This window comes from Sceloporus occidentalis, unplaced genomic scaffold (genome assembly GCF_023333645.1).
Source record: "Sceloporus occidentalis isolate IW3139 unplaced genomic scaffold, rSceOcc1.0.p SCAF_1, whole genome shotgun sequence".
Taxonomy (NCBI): Eukaryota; Metazoa; Chordata; class Lepidosauria; order Squamata; family Phrynosomatidae; genus Sceloporus; species Sceloporus occidentalis.
The window spans coordinates 161954764-161976806 of record NW_028316981.1 but is presented as its reverse complement, the minus strand read 5'-3'; the positions used below and the strand labels follow the sequence as shown (position 1 = coordinate 161976806).

Sequence of the window (22043 nt, the reverse complement as noted above, 5' to 3'; positions counted from 1 at the left end):
CGTGATCTACATTCCACAACCCTGAGAGAAGTCATTTATTACAGTGGTTAAGCACACACCCCATATCTAATGCACTGAGCAGTCTGTTTTCAAGTCGCTTGGGGACACACAAGTTTGCATTCGCCCAAGATATAATAGTTATGATTACACAGAAATCATCTCAAGCTATCCCTGTTGAGCAGCATCTTTTTCTTAAAAGAGTTCCAAGAACAGAAATTTTACTCCATCTCCAGAAAGTATTTTGCTATGATGGAGTTTGGAAGACACCAGGGAGGAATTTGAGCTTGCATCCAATATTTACATGATGGTGTCCACACTACAGCAGGTATGAATAAAGAAACTATATTCCTCTGCTTCTATTAACGCAAAACAATACCAGTCCAAGGCAAGTGGTCTGCTTTCTTTTCTAACTAGCAACCTACTGAGATTACTGAAAAACACTTCTAATGGCTCTACATTTTTTTCTTGATACTTTGGAAAGGGAACCAATTAAAGACACAAAGAACAACAAACCATAAACTTTATCTAGCATTTATTTGTATACTACATGGGATTTTTACAGAAGTTAAAGCTACAAGTGGGAATCTCTTTACAGACTTGTGTCAGAAAAAAACAGAAAAAGAACAGTCGTGCAGCCTTTGCATAATTATACATTTAACAGGCTAGTATATAGTACAGCTAATAACCTTATCTTTACCATGAAGCCCCTGGCTTTAAACATATTCCCAATAATCCAATTATAGAAAAAATTTCCAAGCCACTTCTGCTTAGCAGAGCCTATCATTGTTACAACAAATATAAATTAGTCACAGCTTCCTTGTATGTATATTACTCAAACACCAAGAAACATTCCCAAGCTCTCTCTGAATTTGTGCCAGATAAACTTTTGAAAAACATGTAAAAGGCAATCAATGAACAAGATCCAAAGATGGCCAATAGAAAACTCTCAGAAATCTGTCTACCACATGGCCTTCCACTAATTTTGAAAGAGTGACTGAGAAACATAAGTGTCAGGAGTTCAAGAGTAGCAAATACTACGTTGTCCTGGCAGGTCTCCATCTGTTTGTCTATCAGCTGATAGAGACTGGTTCTGAATTCCCATTGGTTGCAGGTTCTTCCTTTTTAGCCTCTTCCAGTCCAGACACACTTGTCACAAGATGCTGAATATTCTAGGGAAGGAGTGGGAGAGAAAGGGAGAAAAAAGAGAAGGGGAAGGCAAAATTAAAGCTGTAATCTGGTTTTCCATCATTACATGACAGTGGTCATACACAAGGAATACATACTAATGCTATTCTAAAATCTTAGTAGTTGGACACATGCTCTGTTCATGTTAGTCCCCAATGAATTGGTTGTTCCACTTTGAAATTCAAAACAGCCAACAGACCATGGGAAAATGTTCCTTTGGGCACCTGCTTGAAACCAATGGCTACAGCAAACCACTAGCCTTCATTCAGGGCCTACAGAATGAGTTGGGAGTGGGGTCAGGTTTGAGTTCTCAGGTGAAAAGAATTCGAATAGTAATTAAAGGGGTTCAAAATTCAAAGTACAGTCTTCTTTAGAAAGGAGAAGACAAGAAAGAAGAACAAAATAGGTGAAAAAATGTGTAGTAAATTCATATGTGAATGTATGTTTAATCAAAACCATCAAATAAAGCTTTGAAGGAAACAAACAGTTAAGAATGTTTCCCTGTAGTAATTATAGATATAAGAATTAACAGGCTTCAGCCACCTGCAAACTCCTAACCACCCCTCTTGCATGTCTGCATTAATGCTCCAGGCCAGCTGTGCAACACTGTAGGGAGAAGGTTTTTTCCAATCTCTCCCCCAATATGTACATTGAGCAGATGGCTAATCCCTCCAAGTGCTGGTTACCTTTTCCTTTGCGGCCTGCATGCACACACAGAAATGCTGGCTAGTTTTAAAGGGTATCTTTATATACAGACCTCAGTGGGTGAACTATACCCTCAGTGAGCTTGTGAAAAGAATCCTTTCCCTTAACTTTCCCCAGCTCAATACCTGTGACGACAGCTCTTCTGGTGACTCTGAGGCAGGAGAGGCTGTTTGTCTGGAAAAGTCAGCTCTCCCTGACTGGGCCACCTGGTTCAGAAGCCCTTCCTGAGCAGACTCTTCACTTGAATGCACGTTTATGGAGCCATCAGCAACACTTTTATTCAACTGGTTCTCAAAGACAGTAGAAGGATCAGAAAGCAAGGGTGAAGGGGGACACTGCATGCCATCCCCAACAACATCCAAATCCTATCAAAACAAAACAAGGAAGCTGTTTGAGATCTGGTGGAAGAGGATGTGCTCAATGTCATCCTCCTAGACAGTTGACTCTAGCAACTGCCTAGCTTCTTCTGAAAGAGAACAAATTCGACATGTTTACACACAGAGATTAATATTCTTTTCCTTAAAAACAAAACAAAACACAATCTGCTTTTAAGCAGTCACCAAAGTCTCATTTCCTCTGGAATGCTGAAGTGAAAGCAAGGCTCTCTGCAAATGAGTCTCCATTTGCAAAGAAAGAGAGACAAAATATTAATACAGCTGGACAGCAGAATTGCAGACTATCTATAGTACCTGGATCAAAAAGGATCCCTCAGGACAAAATTCAGACTAACCAATGTCTGTTTCTATGAGTACCGTGGCAGCCCACTCATCTTGAAACACACTGTACTATGCTGATAGTCTTTTGTTATTTCAGAAAGGGGTGTAAAACTGGCAATTCAGAATAAGGGAAAAGAGCAAGCCACTGTTTTCCTTCTAAAAGGAGAGTCTACCTTCCTCAGTTGACAGATTCTACCTCACAAAAAGAATAACTCTGCTCCAAAAATGTAAATTCTACCATATCAGTTCATTAAGACTGTGGAGCTCTTCTGTGGAGACTTTTTTTTGGTAAAAGTGAAACAGCCAGATGATGATGTATCTGCCATCACTGCTGGTACAAAGCTGCCTGAGCCTTGCAGTTGGAATCCAATGTATGTAGTAAACTCAGAACACAGAAAGGATTAAGGCTCAGAATTCCTCTTGGAAAAGCTATTAAAGGCCTAAGGAAAAACTCTTATTCTTTATTACTTCATTACCCAGGGAAAACATCCCTATGCAACCACATGCTGATATCACCATCACAGTGCTCACTTTTCAGAAGGTTGTACCTGAGGGACTAAACTGCCCAGTGTTCATTATGTCCATTACAAAAGGGATGGAAACTGTGCTGCCTTCAAGGTCTTAGCTGCAAACACTGAATCACTCCTTTAGCACCCATGACAAAAGAAAAAGAAAAAAACACCCTCAAACCAAAAAAGAGCATTGTCACCAGAAATCTCCAGGAATGGCAATTCTTGTCTTTAAAAAAGACAGGGCATTGCTTTTACTGAGTGGAATATTCCTTGTACCCCTCACTCCCGAATTCTAGAAACAACTTCTGATCACTTGTAGCCTGGGGGTGGGAGAAGACTGTGAAATACAGTAACTGCATTTTGGCAGCAGCGGTAGCCCCCAGAATTTGTCCACGCCTGCAATAGACCTTAAAGAATTATCTGAGAGAATTCTAAAACCTCCTGTCTGCAGCAAGGAATGCCATGAAAGAACAAAGATATGGAAAGGTGACCTGGACTCTTCTAACAGTCTCTCTAGAAGTCTTTATATTCAGCAACAATGTGGTATTCTCAACTGATTTCAGATTGGTTTTCAGATTTGGCCCTGAAATGGAACTGCTTTTACATCATTAAGAATATTTTTGAGGGATACACATTTCAGTCAAATCAGATTGTGTTTTTTTGTTTGTTTTTGAGTGTTTTTAAAGGATTTCAAAATACACAGACTTAGCTTCCATGTAGGTCACCCTAGTAATCTAGGATTATAGCCCTGTGCAACCCTTATGGAATGTACAGGAAAAAAGCTGCTTGGAAAAAAAGGCTTCTAAATACAGATTTTAATGGTCTGATCTTTTCAAAAATGCTATCACAAGAGATCCAACCTATCTCCTGTGTTCTAGCCTTTTACATGCAAAAGCCTCTATGAGCCTAAACTGTTTCACAAAACAGCCACATTAAGAGCAGAGAACACAATTCAGATAATCTATTCATCGTTTGATATTAAAATGATAACTATTTGATCCAAATAAGTTTTGAAGACCCCTGTTGTTTCTAAGGGAAATCACCTGAAACTGAACTGAAACTGAGATGTCTGGTGCAGACACCTCTTAGAATCTAATCACTTCCAAATGAAGACACTGCTTCCTTTCAGTGGAATTATATTCACTCACAGCCTTTTGATTCCTTTTGTTAGTTATTAAAACGGCTGATAAAAACATCTTCACTATAATTCTGGTTGACCTTTCACCTCTGAAATGTCACTGCCCTTGCATTCTCTGTCTAGTCTATTATTTAAGACCAAGGGTGCCCTGGTGGCGCAGTGGTTAAATGCCTTACTGTAGCCACTCACTCACAAACCACAAGGTTGTGAGTTCAATACCAGCCAAGGGCTCAAACTTGACTCAGGCTTGCATCTTTCCAAGGTCGCTAAAATGAGTACCCAGCTGGTTGGAGGCAATTAGCTTACACACATTGAACACTGCTTAGGGAATGCTTCAGTGCACTGATAAGCAGTATAGAAATGTACTTGCTATCACTATTGCTAAGGGTTGCAACTTGATACTTTCAGTGTTTTGGACAACTTATGGAAGTTGTAGTCCAACCAATGTTGAAGACATAAGATTGCCCATCCCTAATTTAGACTAAAACCAAGGGTGGTGTCTGCCTGTCTTGTTTTATGCATCTAAAGTATTGCAAACCTCTGTGATAGATTACTAATTCAGTAATGACATTGTAATTTTAAGCAACAGTTCCAGTAATGCTGTTCTGCACATTTCTGAATATTTGCTTATGATTCTACTAATATTCTACTGGTGCTGCTTTACAATACACTTACATCACTGAACTCCAGCGGTAAGCTCTCTGTGGGCCGGAGTTCAGCTGCACTCAAGTACAGATCCGTGGAAGCAGCTTCCAGCTCTTCAGGAACAGACAGTACCTGTTCAGGAACATACATCTGAGGTGGTAGCTGGAGATGGAGTGGGCAGCAGGGATCTTCAGAGAGGCTTACAGGCATTGGCTTGCTGCAGGGTGCTTCTTCTGATCCTTGACACATCTTAAAGAGAAGCTGATTGGTATCCTGGCAAATATCTGAAGACAGTCAAAGGAAACAGGCAAGAGGTGTTGTTGTTTTTTTAAAGCAAGGTTGGACCTCCCAGAATTCTATGAGGAAGTTGAATACTTTCAGGAAGTCAGCAGGCTTGGACATTTGGAAGATAATCTTAAAATAATTACAAGTTACATTCTCTATGTTCTTTTTTGCAGATAGGAGCACATGAGAAATAAAATCACAGGGGACAATTTTTAAATTATCTCAATTATGTTTTATTTTAAGTATTTATCTACTGCCCTATCAGGGACTCCAAGGAGATATTACAAGAGATTTTTCTTGGAAACTCTTCTACGAAGTAAAAGATTATACGAAGGTACAAATTTGAAATCCATGTACTAAGCTGGTATTAACATAAAGTATCAGTTAAAATTTACAACAGGAATAAAATCCCATGTGAATGGGGATAGCTTTAACATCAAAGTAAACCTGGGTTTATCAACTCCACTCAGGACTCTGCAGTTATTGCCTTCCTAGATTATTGGCATAGGAGGAAAAGCATATAGACATCTTCACCATGTCACTAATACAGCATCATGCCCCTTTGCTCGTACATCTCCATCTATTGGAATAAAATATTTTTAATTTCAAATTGCCTTTAGAGGCAAATATATTTACCATGTCCTATAACATTTCTGTAATCCTACATAAAGCTCTTGGTTTACTCCTCTCTCTATGCATGGCCACTTAGAAATCAGCCTTCTGATTCAAGGATCCTTTTAAATAAACTGCTGTTAATATATTCAAATATCTCTTGGCCCATCTCAAAATCCTTCCCAATTCCTTTATCAACTGCTGAGAATGTGAACCTCCTTGGTTTAAAACATGTTTTCACTAACATGTTGTCTGTATCGACTTGAAAATTGTTCTGTTCTATCACTGGAGTAAAATGAAGTTGACGCTAGTCTTGGTGCTCTCATTTCTAAAAGTTCAATGTTCAGCTTCACCTTCATCTCAAACAATTCTCCCTGAATAGTCTAGTCATGAAATTGAGCATTCCAATCTAACCAACTAGCACCAGTTACAACCATTATTTTCTCCTGAGGTACAAATGAATTCCCTTTTTCTAATGCCTTCCAGGTTATCCACTACCTCTAACTTTTCTTTACTTGTCTGGAAAAATAAAAATGTAATGACATTTCCTTAGTATCTTCTTCTGATGAGGTCTTCAAAATATTTGTAATGCTTTGGCATAAAACTGAGCCCAGGATACCATTTCAATTGTCGGTGCTAGACATCAAGTCAGCTGCCCCCTTCTGCAGTATTTATGTCACTGCAACTTTTATTTTCTCCTTTCTTTCCTTTGAAAAATACATGTATTCTTTTTCCGTGTTTATTTCTGCACCTAAATGTGTCAATATTCTTCTGGCTTGAAGAATTTTTGAAATTTATTAAAAATCCATGGTTCTGCAGACATTTCAATATTGTCAAGAAATTTGCCTTGGCCTTGCTTTTGCTCCCAGCCTTCACCAAAATGTTGTCCAAATAAGGAAACAGATTGATTGTAATATTAATAGAAATAACACTTTTGTGAATATTTTGTTTAAATGTTTTCCAGATCTTTCTTGTTTTGAAGAGGTTTGTGGGTTCTTGTTCTGCATCTGGGAGCTATGTGAAAGAATCCGCTAATTTTCCTTCATTTTGGCAGAATAACTGCCTCTTTCTTATAATCATGTGATGAATTCCATGTATTAATTATAATGATTTATAGGCATTGCAGATGATTGACCCGTAAGAAATGGTTGCATCAGTGCTTGTATCTCATTATTCACCATATCTTTAACTAATGATCCCATACCTCCTGTGCCTTAGGCTGTTTGTCAGCATACATTAAGGTAAGAGAGTACATAAACTGCTAATTAACTCCCATTCCATGGACTGGATTTAAAAAAAAAACCAGCTGGCAAGGCAGGAAAGTTAAAACTGAGTGAGAGGGGACAATGAATGGACTGAATGGATTTGGAATTCTGAATCTCCTGACCTGATCACTGGCACAAAGAAATAACCAATTTCTTTGGATTGCTCCTTCAGCTTAAGAATAAAGAGCATTCAGTACCACCTTTGTATTAATCTGGCTAAGGAAAAACATTTGACTAATGCATACTATACAGAAAGTTTATCTGAAGACGCCAGCCACAGATGCTGGTGAAACATCAGGAATACTCTTCTAGAACATGGCCAAATAGCCCGAAACCTCCCCCCCCCCCCCCCAATATACAGAAAGTTGTTAGCCGGACTCCACATCAGCTTGCTAAACAGTAAGCATTCTAAAGAAGCCCAGTATTTGTATGCATCCATACACAGGATTCAGAAGGGATCTAAGTTATTTGATCCTTGTTTCAGATTGTGGTTTTTAATTTTGGGGGTTTGGTTGTTGCTTCCAACTGAATTGACTGTTCCAGTATGACATTATGGAACAGCCAACAGACCACAGGAAGCCATTTCTTTGGGCTCCTGCTTGAAACCAGCAGCTACAGCAAGCCACCAGCCTTGATTCAGGGCCAAGAAAAACAGAAACAAAAGCTTTTCAACTGGTCAGAGTACCAAGAGTAATACAGTGGGCCCTTGGTATCCACTGGGGTGTGGTTCCAGGATCCTTTATGGAACCCAAAATGCATGGATACTCAAGTCCCATTAAATTCAGTGGTGTAGCAAAATGTTGCCCCTTATTGAAAATGGTGAACAATGCAAAGGTTTGCTTTTTAGAATTGTTAAAAAAATACTTTCAGGCTGTGGTTGGTTAAATCCATGGATACAGAGGGCTGACTGTAATACAAATAGCTTTAGAGGTTAAAAGGATACGAGTAAGGCAGTGTCTTGTCATTGGGAGAGACTGGTTTGAACATCGGACATCATCCACAAAAGCCAAACATCTCTGGCTGGAACGAGTAGTATGTGCCTGAAGAAGACAGATCAGAGGACAAGAAAATTTCCAAATCTGTTGGTGAAGTGGCTTTCTTATGCAGAATCTTCCATAAAAAAAATCACCTACTCTGTGCCCACCCCCTCAAAATTAAACATCATTGCAATACATTTCTGCTTCTATAATCATAAAACAGGCTGAGCTTGTAAAATAGATTACACTGTCAAGACAAAATATTAAGCTAACACAAGGTGTGCTTAAATCATGAACATTTATCTCAAGATATTAATTCAAACATTACTTTTGTACTTGTTGTATTCTGAATATTGCATAGGGTCACAAAATATGTCGCTATCTGAAAATATTCAACATTTCAAGATTAGGTTGTTTATACCCTTCCTATGTCTTCTTAAAGAAAAATCCTCCACAATTTCTCTCTTTTCCAGTGAGCCAAGCGATTACTGAATTATATTCTGGCTCAAATACCTGCTGGGCAGCACCTTCAGTGGCCAGCATTCTGCGTTCCTTCAGCTGACGGTGTAGAAGAGCCTCCACACCATAGCGCTGCCGGTATCGTCTCAAGTATTTCAGCCGCTTCAGGTTTTCACGCTCTTTAGTCAGAAGTCCCTCTGGGCCTGTCAGGAGGCTGCTACCTGGAAGACACCAAGGAAGCATCCTCAAGGCAGACTCAAAGTACTACCCTGTCTGTTGTAAATCTCTGCAGGGCAAAAAAAAGAATGCCTGTTTCCCCTTTTGATGGAATGATTTTTATAAAAAGCTCAGCACTTCCACCTTGCAGTAATTAACCCAAATAAGAAATGCTAAGAAAAATACAGAATGAATACAAAAATGTAAGCCTGTCCTGATCAACAAGAACGTGTTTCAAACTGGTGGTTGGAACCAAATAATGTAAAACAGGTTGTGCAGTTGGGTGCTGGTCAGAAGGAGTTGTGTGATTTGGAATAGTGGTGAAAAGGTTACTTTGCAGATCCCATGAGGCAATTATATTTAAACAAAGGCAATCTGTCTTTTATAATCTATGGAATGGCACACCAGTTGTTTATACCCCTCCCTTAATGCTTACACTAGGTTTCTAAGTTCTTATATTCTAAGAAGTGTAACCCACCCTAATGAGAATAATGTACCTTTCTACCCTTAAGAACAGATGGTGCTTGATATTTTAAACTAATGTTTAGCAATTTCTAATTTAAAGATTACTGTAGTACTGTATCAGTAATTATTATCAGGCAAAAACTCAGACAAATGCATAGGAACAACAGTCTTCAAGCAGAAAACATTATGGCTGTTGGTAAGTTGCTTTCAGATGACTCCCTTATGAATTTAAGATAAGCTTTAACAAAACTGCTGTCTTGCAGCAGAGAGGTCCTTGTGCACAACTGTGGCCATTTACCTATAGTTTCATGTTCCACCTTGCAGCTATGCAAATACCGGCGTTTCTTCTCTTTCAGGAGGTGTTGAAGCCGTTTAAACTGATCAATATACAGAGACTGCAACCGGATGAGTTTCTCTCTCATGATCAGTGCTACTTCCTCAGCAGTGTACACACCAGCATGTCTACACAAACAGAATCCAACTGAGTAAGTAAGCAGTTTGAATCATAACTTCTCTAATCATTAACACAGAAAAGCTAGTTAAAGTAGTCTCAGGAAGGAAAAGGAAGCTATTTAAGAGAAAAGCAATCTATCAGATAGACTTATGACCTTCAAAAGGGAATACAGCGCGCTCGCACCTTACGCGGCCTTGAGCATACGCGCTCAAGCCGCGGGGCGCGCACAGGGCAGAAGGGGTGGCGCATCCCATTCAATTGAATGGGTGCGTGCTCCCGTTGCGCCCCGCGCGCCGCCACGCACGAGCCCCATTGTTTCCAATGGGGCTCGAGCATAGGCGGAATTCGCCTTACACGGAGGGATCCGGAATGGATCCCCCGCGTAAGGCGAGGACGGACTGTACTTACTACAGTGTTTTCTTTTGCATCTTTGCAGAGAAAATGCAAGCTTGGCATGCTTCACCAGAAATAACACAATGATTTTCTATAGGTCACTTGAAAAGCCTAGCCTAACACTATTAGGAATTCTGCCAGGTCTGACAGTATAGGCAGGTGGAGCTGCAAGGGGCAATTTCATGAACTATAAAGGGTGAGACAACTTAAGAAATGATCATCATTCAAGTGCTCTACATGGACCTGCCCTTAATAATCATTCACAATTGTCAACGTGTGTGTCAGTCTTCCAACTAGCTGTGCATCACCCAACTAACCCAATAACTTCACCGACTAAACAAAAAGCACAAGACTTTTGAAAACACTATAAGGCTTTTGGGGGGCTGTTGCATGCTGGAAAGACTGAGAATACAGGATCAAAATATACTTTCCTACATGCTCTGTTACCAGCTTCTTGTAGATTGCTACATATTTAATTTTAACTGTTTTATACTCTGGTGGTGAACTCATGGAAAGCAGGATGGCTATGCATGGTGCAGTTAACACAATCTCGCACACCTTTAATAACTTAGGTGTACAATGTTGATGATTAAGCCAGCTTCCTACTATCCAACCACTGCATTTTAAGGTATTTTACACCAATGCCATCACTTTTTCACCTGAACAATAGTTAACACTGAAATAAAGTTCAAGACTGGTTGGTACCTTCAGTTCAAGCATTTTGGAAGTGGGCTTCTAATTTGTATTATTCTGCAGCAGCAACTCAGACAAGGGTCATGATTCAGACAACTCACTTGAGAGGGTCCTCCTGGTCACTGTCAATGCTGTCTGCTTCACTGTCAGGATCACCTCGCCATGTTTGATCCACAGTAAGAGGCTCTTGCTCTCCATCGCTCCAGCTGTCTTCATCTGGAAGCAGAGAAACCTATTATACTTGTTATCCAAAGAAAACTTTGTTCAGGCTCTAAATTCAGCTTCAGAAGATGTTAGTATGACCTCAAGAAAATGAACTGGATAAGGAATAGTTTTCACTGGCTATCTAGAAGAAAAATATATAAATGTATCTAAGCTCTATACTGCAAGCAGAAACAACCAGTTAGTTCTAAGCTGACAGAAGATTCAATCTTCACAGGAAATTCTTGCTAAACCTGCATGTATTCTTTCACACGCTGATCTGACTGAGCACAACAGAAAATTAAAAAGGCTACTTATACAATGATTATTTAAACACAGTGACAGCTGCAACAATAGGAGACTCCAAATTTATAATCTCAATTATATACAAAACTGACTTATCCACAATCTGCCTTGGAGACGTTGCTTTTATACTCCAAGTAAATGAGCTATATATTATTGCTGTGTTGGGTAGTGTACTATTGGAAACTACACAATCATCCTGCCCTTTTCTCAGCACATCTATTTTGCCATCATACTCAAAAGAGACTAAACTACTCCTTATTTTTTTTTTAAAAAAATGGTCCATGGCTGTCAGTATAACATAATGGCAGTACAGAACACATGAGTGCATTTTCATGTTTTTTGAGACTTACTTTATCCGTTTAGCAATGACTGATATTATTGGATATAGGGCACTTCTTGGTATGACATACTGAAGACATATTATCTGGGAAACTGTACTGTCAGGATTCTCTAGCAAAAGTCTACATGGGATCTGACACTTTTAGATGGGCAATCTAGTAAACAGGCACTTATAGAAACCTTAACTACTCTCTTAGCAGACACAGAACACAACCTTGTTGGAACCACCATGGCACAGGTGGCGATGACAGTGCAGGAACAGCAGCTGCAGCAAAATGGGCACAGGCACTCCAACATTGAAAGCTGTCTCTGTAAGGAGACAAAGCTACTCTGTGGGCTCAGAAGTTGCTCAAGAGCCAGTAGGACAGCTATGTCTAGTGACAGTTATTGCTTTTTCTATTACCACCTCCTCACTCTGCTCCAAGTGCATTCCATATGCCTGGGTAATGGACCATTACACTTTTTTTTAGCTTTTATAGTAACAGTTTTAATTGTATTGTGCTTTAAAACTGTATGCATCCTTGGATTCCATGTTGAGAGAAAGGTAGGATATAAATTAAATTAATAAATAAAAATTACACTGGACTGACACACCAAGAAGATTTTTGCCTTATAGGTGCATAAAATACAGATGAAGCATTAGCAATACAAGCTAGAGATGGCCAATATGCCTCCTAAAGTTTTTTAAATGTTGCTATATGATTAGCCATGTTCTGAATCTATCAGGTCAATGCTATCTGTCAATACCCAAATGACTGATGCTCCAGAAGTCACATTTTAAAAATGACAAAGCAGCCATCCTGACACTTTCTCCAATGTATTGTCCAATGCATTGTGAAGCATGAGAACATCTAACTAAAGCAATATAAATCACTATCAAGTACAAAATCTACCATCTTCAGATGCCAGTTTCTTTCAAAACTTTTCATCTACAAGAGAAGTGAGAAACATGTAGCTCTCCAGATGCTGCTGGACTCAAGTTCCCATCAGTCCCAGTCTGCAAGGCCAACTATCAGGAATGAGAGTGGAGTCCAATTGCATCTGAAAGACTGTATATTCCCCAAGATCATATATTGCCCAAGTGCAAAATGAAAACTTTTCACTGGGCTATAACAAGATAACACAGACCCCAATCTTCACAATACCTAATGGCACAATTAACATGTGCCCAAGTTATTATTATTTAAAATTCAACATACCTAATATTCTGCTAGCCTCACTGCGGCTACTCTCAGCAGTTTGGGAACTCAACTCTGACTTAGCATAGGAGCTCAGCTGACAGAGGAGAGACTCTCGTACAGGACTAGGATTAGATTTCTTCATCTGAGCTTGTAGTGCCAGGGCATTTCTGCGAGCATGCTCAGCACAGAATGACACACTAAATATGGAGGAAAAACAGAAATCTGCATTTTAGGGACTTAGATTAACCAAGAAAAAAGCTATTCATTTTATTTTAGATGTAGAAATTAATTGTTGACAGCAACCTAAATTTTGGAAGAGAGCACATGAATTACTGTCAAACAGAAAACATGTTATATTCTACAATAATGAAGTACCAAAACAACAAACTATAATGGACCTACCTCTGGAAGGGGTTTTTGTGAACTCAGGGTATTGCTGTAAAAAAAATAAAGCTTGTTTCTGAACAAGCCAACAAGATTTCAGAATATACACACAACTCCTCTATGTGAAAACAAGATGCAGACCTTTCTGTTGAACATCTATGTCATTTTGCCTTGACGCTGCATCTGCAAGTTTTGTTTGAGACAGAAAAATCAGACTTAGATCCTGTTTAAACCTGCAGCCAGTTTTCTTCATTAATTGTTCTGAATTACCTTCCTTCTAATGTGAAGAAACATGGTTTCATTGCATAAAAAAATGGAGGCTTGAGACTGGCTGTATTTGCACAAAACACTAAGCAAGAATTTCTCAGAATCCTAGTTTCTCATTCATGAACACATTGCACATATATGCTTCCAAATTATCCCTGGCTGGTTCTTCCTGCAAATGGAATGTCTAGTTAACCAGGAATATACCAGCCCAGAAAAGCTTGGCATTGCATCCAAAGCTGGATGTAAGCTTGCCTTTCCTTTAAGATCCCTGGCTTCAGAAGCCAATTTCAAATTTACTTCCAAGTTTGCACATCATGGGACACTGCAGTTGATTTAAAAGTGGAAGCTGATTCATTGATGTTGTCCATCTAATCCATCAGCAAACAAAAGAGGACCACTAAGTGGCACATATGAGATAAGAATAATGACTAATTCACAGTTACAACAGCATTCTCCAAATAGCTGAAAAGAATTAAAAGTAGAGACACATTCCTCTTAAAGGAAAGGACCATCATCCTTCACCTATCCAGGATTGTTGCAAGTTTCAGTCCAGTAATACCTGAAAGGCCATACATTCCCTATCTCTACTTTAGCTATATATGTCTGTGATGTCACTACAATTGGGTTAGAAACTATTCAAAAACCAGTACCACGGCAGCTCCTTTGCTACCATAATATCTACACAAAATAGACAGGTGATGTTTTACCAAATTATACATTGCATTCTTCATCAAAGTGCAGAAAGGAGGGTGCCAGAACAATTGGCGTGTTACTGTGAGTCATCAGTCTTAAATTGTTTCAATCTCCCTCAACTTAAAACTCCAATACTGTGCTATACTAGAGGTTAGTGTTATTTTGTCAACTGTTTATTCAATTAAGTGGAATTGCTTTGGGTTTATAGATCTAGGGGATATGACAGAATATTGAGAATAATAAGGGCTACCCTTTCACTGACTGATTAAATCTGCCAGTTGTTTGCATACCTTCAAAGTGACCCGAAGCAGCTTTATTTTGGCCTGTCTGTTCAGGCCCTTAGATTGTTTTGGTTCACTTGTTAGGACCTATGTGAGAGACTAGACTTCAAAGTAGCTTGACTCTTCATCTCACAAACCATTACACTCTTCTGAACCAACTACATAGATTGGCTAATGCAGTGATTACTGTTTCCTCATTTGGTCGTATCCAGCTGGTGGTGTTGAGTGCCCAAATGTTGACCCTGCTCCAGTTTTTGGCACATAAAGTTCAGCAGTCTTACCATGTCCTCATACTATTCCCAGGAGCTGAGAAAGGGCTTTTTTGGAGGGCAAGATGGTGGTGGATTATAGCTCCTCAAATCCTCTAGCCCTGGGAGATTTGATTTGTACTACAACGATTAACTTCTCTGAACTCCAGCTATTCAATATACACATAAAGTCCCAGGTAAGGTCATTCTGGGGCGTTGCTGTGGAAGGTCATTCCCTAAGGTATTAGGTGTCATCAATACACTGACAACACTCAATTCTTACTCCTTGTCAAATGACACCAAGGAAGCACTCAATACCCTTGAACACTGCCTGAATTCAATAATGGATTGGACAAGGATGAACAAGCTGGAATTAAATCCTGACCAAGATGAAGATACTGTTGGTTAGCAGGATATCTTGCCCAGAAATTGGATCCAATCTGTTCTCAAAGTGGTTGCTGGCCCAACAGGACCAGTTCAGAATCAGGGAGCAGCCCTTAACACTGTGCTATTCCTGGAGTCCAAAGTGGCAGTGAGAAGCGTATTTACACAGTTCAGTTCTGTGCACTAGCTACAACCTTTCCAAATTTGGTCTGAGTTGGCAAAAGCTATCGGTGGCTTGTTTACATCACATGTAGATTGCTGCACTGCACTTTATAAGGGGCTCCTTTACAGCAGTGGTCCCCAAACTGTGCCCTTTAAGGGATTTTGGACTTCATCTCATAGAATCCCAGACTATCGGCCAATATTTGGGAACCACTGCCTTACAGACTTCAGATGTAGAGTGGAAAGATTTCATGTACCGGTGAAAAGAAAATCCAGATCAACTATTTATTGCTGTTGCAGAAATGTTCTTCTGGAACACAGGAAGGTGCCTCTACCTGTCAATCAGTCTTGGTATGAGCTTCCAACTTCTGGAAAATATTTTTTTTCTTGTTTCTTTCCACGTTCTTGGAGTCTGAGGCAAGGGGCCCCAACTGCTTTATTTACAGACTTTCATATCTCTATGGGTAGCATTTCTCCAAAGTCTAAGACAAAATAAGTCTTTACCAGACTTATGTGAAGACACCAAGGAATGAAACTGAGATCATCTGCAACTTAAGCATATGTTGACCACTACATCCTTTTCTAAATTATGGCCTTGAGAAGGAGGCTGGAAGTAAAGCAACTGTGTTGTGTGCACCGAAGCTGACCTACTAATGCTGAGAGAACAATGGAAATTACAACAACAGGCTCCACAGCAGCTTACAAAAAAATGATTAAGTAACTATTCAAGGACTACTTCTACCCACTTCTGGTACACACCACTGCTATGGGGCAACATGTAATTTCTCCAAAGCCCAGGTCTTATTAGGTTATAATATATATTCTGCTCATCTTTCATCTAATCTCATTCCCACAACCACTGGACTGGGTGGTCTATTGTCTGGGTACATGTATCTTAAGGCTCTTTCCCCAGGACTATGAGCCTTGAGAAACCAGTGATAAAGGCTGGCGTCGGGGCAGAGTGGGGGTGCGGTGTCCGCACAATTCATGCCCAACTCCACCCTATGCTGGTGTGCCATTGCGTGCCTCACCGCATGGTGGGTGGCATCATGGCACTCCTCTGGCACTGCGTCCAGAGGACAAAGGAGCGCTGAAAAGCTGTGGCACCGGCAGCTATGGCGCCCTTTCTGCAGCACAAAAAAGCCATATAGGGGCTGCAGAATGTAGTTACTGTGGCCCCAATCCGGCACTGAAAGGGGCAGCTGTAGGCTGCCCCATAGTGGTGGTCTATTCAGCCCCTATATGTCTTTGCAAGATGTATACAAATTATTTTGGCTATGCTGGCAACAGTTCAACAAGTGTATTCAAGAATTTGATCTCAAATAGTTTTTTTTAAAAACTGTATAAGGATTCTCAGATTATTCTGTTAAAAGGTTACCAATATTATGATTAAAATGAGACGATACTCACTCTGCATTGTCTACTCCAGATGGATTTGCAGTTAGGCATTATATACTAACATACAAATTACATAATTTTATACTCATGTTTAAATTCCCCACTCAATTTGATAAAACTGTGTGCAGAGCAAATCCAAGGTGAAAATTACTTCTGGGTCCTTTAATCAATTCCTCCAAGAAACCGTACCAATACTGTATGCATTGTAACAACGTATCGTTTGTACTGGACTCACTTATAACGTGGTCACCATCTGGATTCTCGGAATGAGAGATATTAGAAGTTACACAATATCTACAGATAATATAACAAAGGGCACATACCCATCTTTCTTCTCAGCCTTTGGAGCTGCATTTGGGCATCTCTTCCCATTCTTAGTGGAAATGTAGCTACACTGCTTGAAGGGCGCATTCCTGTCTTCAAGGATGTGCTTAATGCAGAACTCATGTCCTTCCAAGCGAGGCTGGGAGCACGGCCGATGGGCAAAGGCACACGACAATGCTTCTTGCTGCCTTGGCACAGGGGTAAGTCGCCCCCGACTCGAAGGCAAAACATGGATGCGAATTCTGTTCATGCCAATGTCTACAAAGGAGGATTTCATTAACGTATACAGTTCTACTGACACACATGGCAAATTTACAGAAGGAATACAAAATGAAAAATGAGTTGATTCCCTACTCCACTAAATTTAAATACGCAAAGATAAGGAAAAAGAACCAGTCTCCATTTTCACCGCCTGAATAAGAGACTCTATTATGATGCCTAGTAAGTTTGTGACCTACCCCACTTTGAACCATTATTTTTATTATAGCTTTGATTTATACCCTGCTCTTCCTCCCTCATTCAAGCTAGCAAACCCAATAACATCCAAACAATGATACCTTTACTGGGCCAACCAAAATGCACAATTACATGTTGCAAGCTTTCAAAGTCACATTGGCTTCTTCATCAGGCAAACCGGAGAAAGAAACTGAAGATGTTAGTCATAGGCCTGCATTTTCTGTTCCTGGACTTAGTTCAGATGGTAGGGAGGGCTATCTGCAAGCTGGCACCTCCCACTTTTGACCATGTGGGCACTGGTAGATGTTCAAAGTCAAGGAAATTTAGTGTCCATTTGCAATTCAAAGAAGACATTTCCTTGGAGTCCAGCATGTCTTCTTCCTTTGTCAAGCCATAGGCTCCTGTGCTAGCAGTTATCATCCCCAAATTTTGATCTCAAGCCTGTGCTGCCTCTATCCACTCTCCCCGCTGTCCCTTGACCCCTTTGCACTGAAGCAGGACGTGAAGTCCCATGATCCACCACTTTTGGCGGGAGCGGCAAGAACAAGACGAAGCCTCAGAGGGGATTGTGCTCCTCTTCCACTTTCTTCACGCCATAAGGCCAGGCTTGTTAACTGCCTCCTTCCTTTGCTGTTGTGAGTGTAACTAATGCGCAGGTTTGGAGGAGGAGGGTCGCCCTTGAGTCGCAAAGGAAACAGTTCAGTCCAAAACACACTTAAGATATAATCCAGTTTGAGACTGGTTTAACTGTGCTGGCTCAGTGCTAGGCAATCCTGGGAAGTGAGGAGCTCTCTCTGGCGGAGAAGGCTGAACGTCTCACAAACACTACAGCTCCCAGATTTGCCTATCACTGAGTAAGGGCAGCTAAAGCAAACTCAGGCTGCATTATTTCTGCAGTGTGTTTTGGACCTTCGTTATTTTAACACATATACAGAGCCAGAGTGGCCTGAGCGTTAAACTCCTAACTCTGGAGACCGAGGTACTGGGTGACCTTGGGCAAGTCACACTGTCTCAGCCTCGGGGGAAGACAAGGGCAACCCCCCCGAAGAAACTCAGCAAGGAAACCCATGACAGGGTTGGAAGACACCCAACAGCCACCAGGGCAGAGCTAACACCGTCAGTTGTTAGTTTTGTTTCCTGTATTATTCTTAACCCCTTTGCCTGAGGAAGAACCCAATGGAGCTTCGAAAGCTTGCAACGTGTAGAGTAGCGAGATGCATCTGAGGAAGTAGACCGAAGCCTAGCAAAGCTCATGCTGCCAAAGGCTTTCATGCCCGGCATCCATAGCTTTTGTGGCTTTTTCGAGCTATGTGGCCGTGTTCTGGAAGAGTTTATTCCTGACGGCTGGTGCTTCTCCTCCTCCTCCTCCCCGGCGCCTCCTCAACTCCCTCCGGAGCAAACCACCCTCCGTCCCCCAGAGCCATTCCCCAGAGGGAAAATGGCCTCACCTCGCTCAACCCTGCAGCCGCCATCTTACCTTCCCTCTCGCCTTCTCAGCTCCTCCTCAGCAAGGCCTCCACAGCGCCTGCCTCGCCAGCCAATCCGAGGACGTCCCGCCCTCCCAAGCGAGGTCGCCATTGGTCAAAAGTTGCGTCACTCCAATGGGGCGAGGGAGGAGGAGGAGGAGGTGCTCCTTTCGTCTCCTCTCCCGCCCTCTTTTCCCAGCCCGCCTATTGGCTGCGGCGCTTGTCGCTCAAAAATCGCCATTTTACTCGACGCAGAGGGGAAGGGCGGGGCTTGAGGTTGAGTGACAGTAAACCGACGCCTGTTTTTTTCCTATTCAGACGGAACTCTCGTGAACGATGCGAGTGGGGAAAGGGAGTGAGTACACGTGTTCGTGTATTCACACGTACAAAGCGTGTTTAAGGTTACCAAGCGTCCCTGCTTCCTCGTGAGAATGAGGGATGCCTTGCGGGCCACAGAGCGCTCTTTGTTTTGGGCAAATGATCCCTCTCCCTCAATCCACACTGGAGAAATAACCCGCTTTAAGCCTTTGTCTGGCTCAAGGCTATGGAATTCTGGGAGATGGAGTTTGTTGTGGACCCGGAGCGGACCCTTTCTGAGCTATATATTGTAGCACTGCAAAGACCACAGAGGATGTACGTACATTCAGCCTGAGAATTCTAAATACTCCTCCTTAAAACTGCCAATCCCAGAATGCAACAGGAGGCAGCTAGAGGAGTCAAAGTGGAATAGTAGCACTTTAAGAGTATAGTGTGATAAACATCAACGAAGAAATCAAAACAGTGGCTATACAGACTTCCCAAGAAGACTGGCCAGATTGGGGCTGTGGCAGCCTCACGCCTTGGCCCTCATCCGGCCATCGGAGAGCGCAAAAAGGAGCCACAAAAGGCGTCTCTTTTTTGCACCCTCCAAGAGGTGCCATAGTTGCGGTGGCACAGCTTTATGATCCCCCTTCATTGCTACATCATGTGGATGCAGCCCCAGAGGGGCATCATGGTGGCATGCGCCAAAATGGCATCCTGGGGACAGGTTAGGGCATCCAGCGTGCGGACGCTGCGCCCGAACTCCAGCCACAGGCTGCCACAGAGTGCCAGTCTGTATCGGGCCAGAGTTCCTGTACCTTGGGTCAAACATTGAACAGAATGGGGACTGCAGCCAAGGAATCAGAGGAAGGCTGCCATAAAAGAAGTAGGAAAAATTATAAAGACTAAAGATATACAACTAAGCACTGAATTCCTCCTTACCATGTACAGATGTGACTGCTGGACATTGAAGAAAGCAGATTAAAATAATATCAGTGCGTTTGAGTTGTAGTGCTGGAGAAGAAGGCTGAAGATACTGTGGACAGCCAAAATGACAAACAAATGGGTTCTTGGACAGATCGAACCACAACTCTCTCTCTGAAAGCCAAGATGATCAAGTTGAGGCTGTCCTACTTTTGCCACATCATGAGAAGGCATGGCTCATTCGAAAAACAATGGTGTTGGGGAAGGTAGAGGGCAGTAGAAAGAGAGGAAGACTGCCTGCCAGATGGATGGACTCAATCAGAGAAGCCACAGGCCTGAATCTGAAAGATCTAAGCAGAGCAGTGGAGGACAAGGGGTCTTGGAGATTTCTCATCCACAGGGTCACCATGAGTCGAGGTCGACTCAAAGGCAGCTAACAAGAACAACAAAGATCAATAACTATCTTCTGGACACCAGGAGAAAGGTGGTCGGACTGCATTCTTGCTGGTTGACCATGAATCTTATCAAAGGCTCCAACATAGAAATGCATTTCTGAAGAACTAGTCAGTGTATATCAGGGGTGGGGAACACACACATCCTCATTTGTTGCACATTAGATATGATGGCTAGGAGGACTGACGGAAGCTGCAATTCAACAAAATATGGAGGCCTATAGTCGCTCACCTCTGGTGAATACAGACAACAGAATTCTTTGGCTGGGCAGCCTGAAATACATTCTCCTTTTGTATGGACTCTGCTCTTTATATACTAATCCCTTATTTTGTTATTATAATCTTGCTATATAATTGTTATTGTAATCTTGCTATATAATTTCCAGAAGAATCCCTAACAGCTTCTGGAGGGAATGTGTTACTTTTTGCATTATGATGTTGGTAATATTAAGAAGTAACAACATGACTTTTTTTTTTTTACGGTACCGTAATTAATCACATGTATTTGTTCCTCCTAAAATGTAACTTGTAAATAAAATGGGACACACTACCAACTTTTTGAGTAAAGAGGTTACTTTAAAAAAGACAAGTAAAATATGATCCCCCCCCCCAAAGTAACATTATGCTGATCTCTACCCAAGACTCACCTTCCCCTTTCCTCATGATTCTAGACCAGGGGTAGGCAACCTGCAGCCCGCAGGCCGGATGCGGCCCGGCAAGGCCTTGGGACTGGCCCCAGCCCGGTCCTGCCGCCAATTGCCACCGGGGCCTTTGGCCTCTCGCGCGCGGGGGCAATTGTCTATAGACGCCTCAGAAACATGCATTTATATTAACATTTTTTAAAAAATCAGCAAATTTTTTTGCATGTCCTCCACTTTTTTTTAAAAAGTGTCCACCATTTGAAAATGTTGTCCTACATTTGTCTCGGTTTATTTATTTATTTAATTTTTAAAAATTTATTTATTTATTTATTTGTTGGCTTCGGCCCCCCAGTTGTCTGAGGGACAGCAACCCGGACCCTGGCTCAAAAAGATTGCCTACCCCTGTTCTAGACTTTTCTGTATTAATGTTATTAATCATTGTACATTGTGTATTCACCTATTATTCAGTAGAAGCATAAATTAAAGAATATCAAGATGTCGCCTCGCTCCATTTTGTTGCAGAAACTTACCAGATAGGTATTTGAATGCCATTTCAGAATAGGGTAATAGAAAGTATCCTCCATCAGCATTTGTGGGCAGCAGGGTCAGTTCCAGGCTGCATCTGCACTGCAGAAATAGTGCAGTTTGACACTGCTTTAACTGGCTCAATGCTATGGAATTCTGGGATTTATACTTTGTCTCATGCGGAGACCAGCACCTTCACAGTGAAGTCAGTGGAGGGGGTGCACTTGGCCCTTCTTAACCCACTGCAGGAGGAGGGCCTGACCAGGTGTCAGCCCTCTTCTGGAATGTCACCTGGTGCAGGCAGTACTCCCCACAACCCCTGGTGATGCCACTGGACCCATTTATTTGTCTTTTTAGCAGTCCGCGGTATCTCTAGAACTCTTCTCTAGCA

General features: G+C 41.5%; 1 protein-coding gene and 2 non-coding genes across 6 annotated transcripts; all 3 read right to left on the bottom strand.

Moving 5' to 3' along the window:
* Positions 1-517: 517 nt before the first annotated feature.
* KANSL2 (KAT8 regulatory NSL complex subunit 2) lies at positions 518-18878 on the bottom strand. Of its 4 annotated transcripts, none has more exons than XM_089480011.1 (10): positions 18822-18878; positions 16888-17146; positions 12766-12944; positions 10822-10936; positions 9479-9642; positions 8554-8720; positions 8007-8103; positions 4932-5185; positions 2016-2255; positions 518-1169 (listed from the first exon to the last, which is right to left on the bottom strand). In XM_089480011.1, the coding sequence occupies exons 2-10, from the start codon at positions 17136-17138 to the stop codon at positions 1071-1073; spliced, it is 1566 nt and encodes a 521-aa protein (XP_089336137.1). In that variant the 5' UTR covers positions 17139-17146; positions 18822-18878; the 3' UTR covers positions 518-1070. The 4 variants fall into 4 exon arrangements, with proteins under 4 accessions (XP_089336137.1, XP_089336129.1, XP_089336145.1 ...); XM_089480003.1 differs by having other exon boundaries at positions 18793-18832; XM_089480019.1 differs by lacking the exon at positions 18822-18878 and adding an exon at positions 13150-13314 and having other exon boundaries at positions 16888-16973.
* Positions 1326-1460, bottom strand: LOC149322573 (small nucleolar RNA SNORA2/SNORA34 family). Its single transcript, XR_016279595.1, has one exon. It is a non-coding gene; the product is annotated as a small nucleolar RNA SNORA2/SNORA34 family (small nucleolar RNA).
* On the bottom strand, positions 7574-7709 carry LOC149322572 (small nucleolar RNA SNORA2/SNORA34 family). The gene has a single exon (XR_016279594.1). It is a non-coding gene; the product is annotated as a small nucleolar RNA SNORA2/SNORA34 family (small nucleolar RNA).
* Positions 18879-22043: the final 3165 nt, after the last annotated feature.

Coding starts and splice junctions, on each gene's coding strand:
- KANSL2 (XM_089480011.1), bottom strand. CDS start 17,138: ATGAACAGAATTCGCATCCATGTTTTGCCTTCGAGTCGGGGGCGACTT. Junction 12,945..16,887: donor AAGGCTGAGAAGAAAGATGG/GTATGTGCCCTT, acceptor CTCCATATTTAG/TGTGTCATTCTGTGCTGAGC. Junction 1,170..2,015: donor CAGAAGAGCTGTCGTCACAG/GTATTGAGCTGG, acceptor CTCCTTCCCTAG/AATATTCAGCATCTTGTGAC.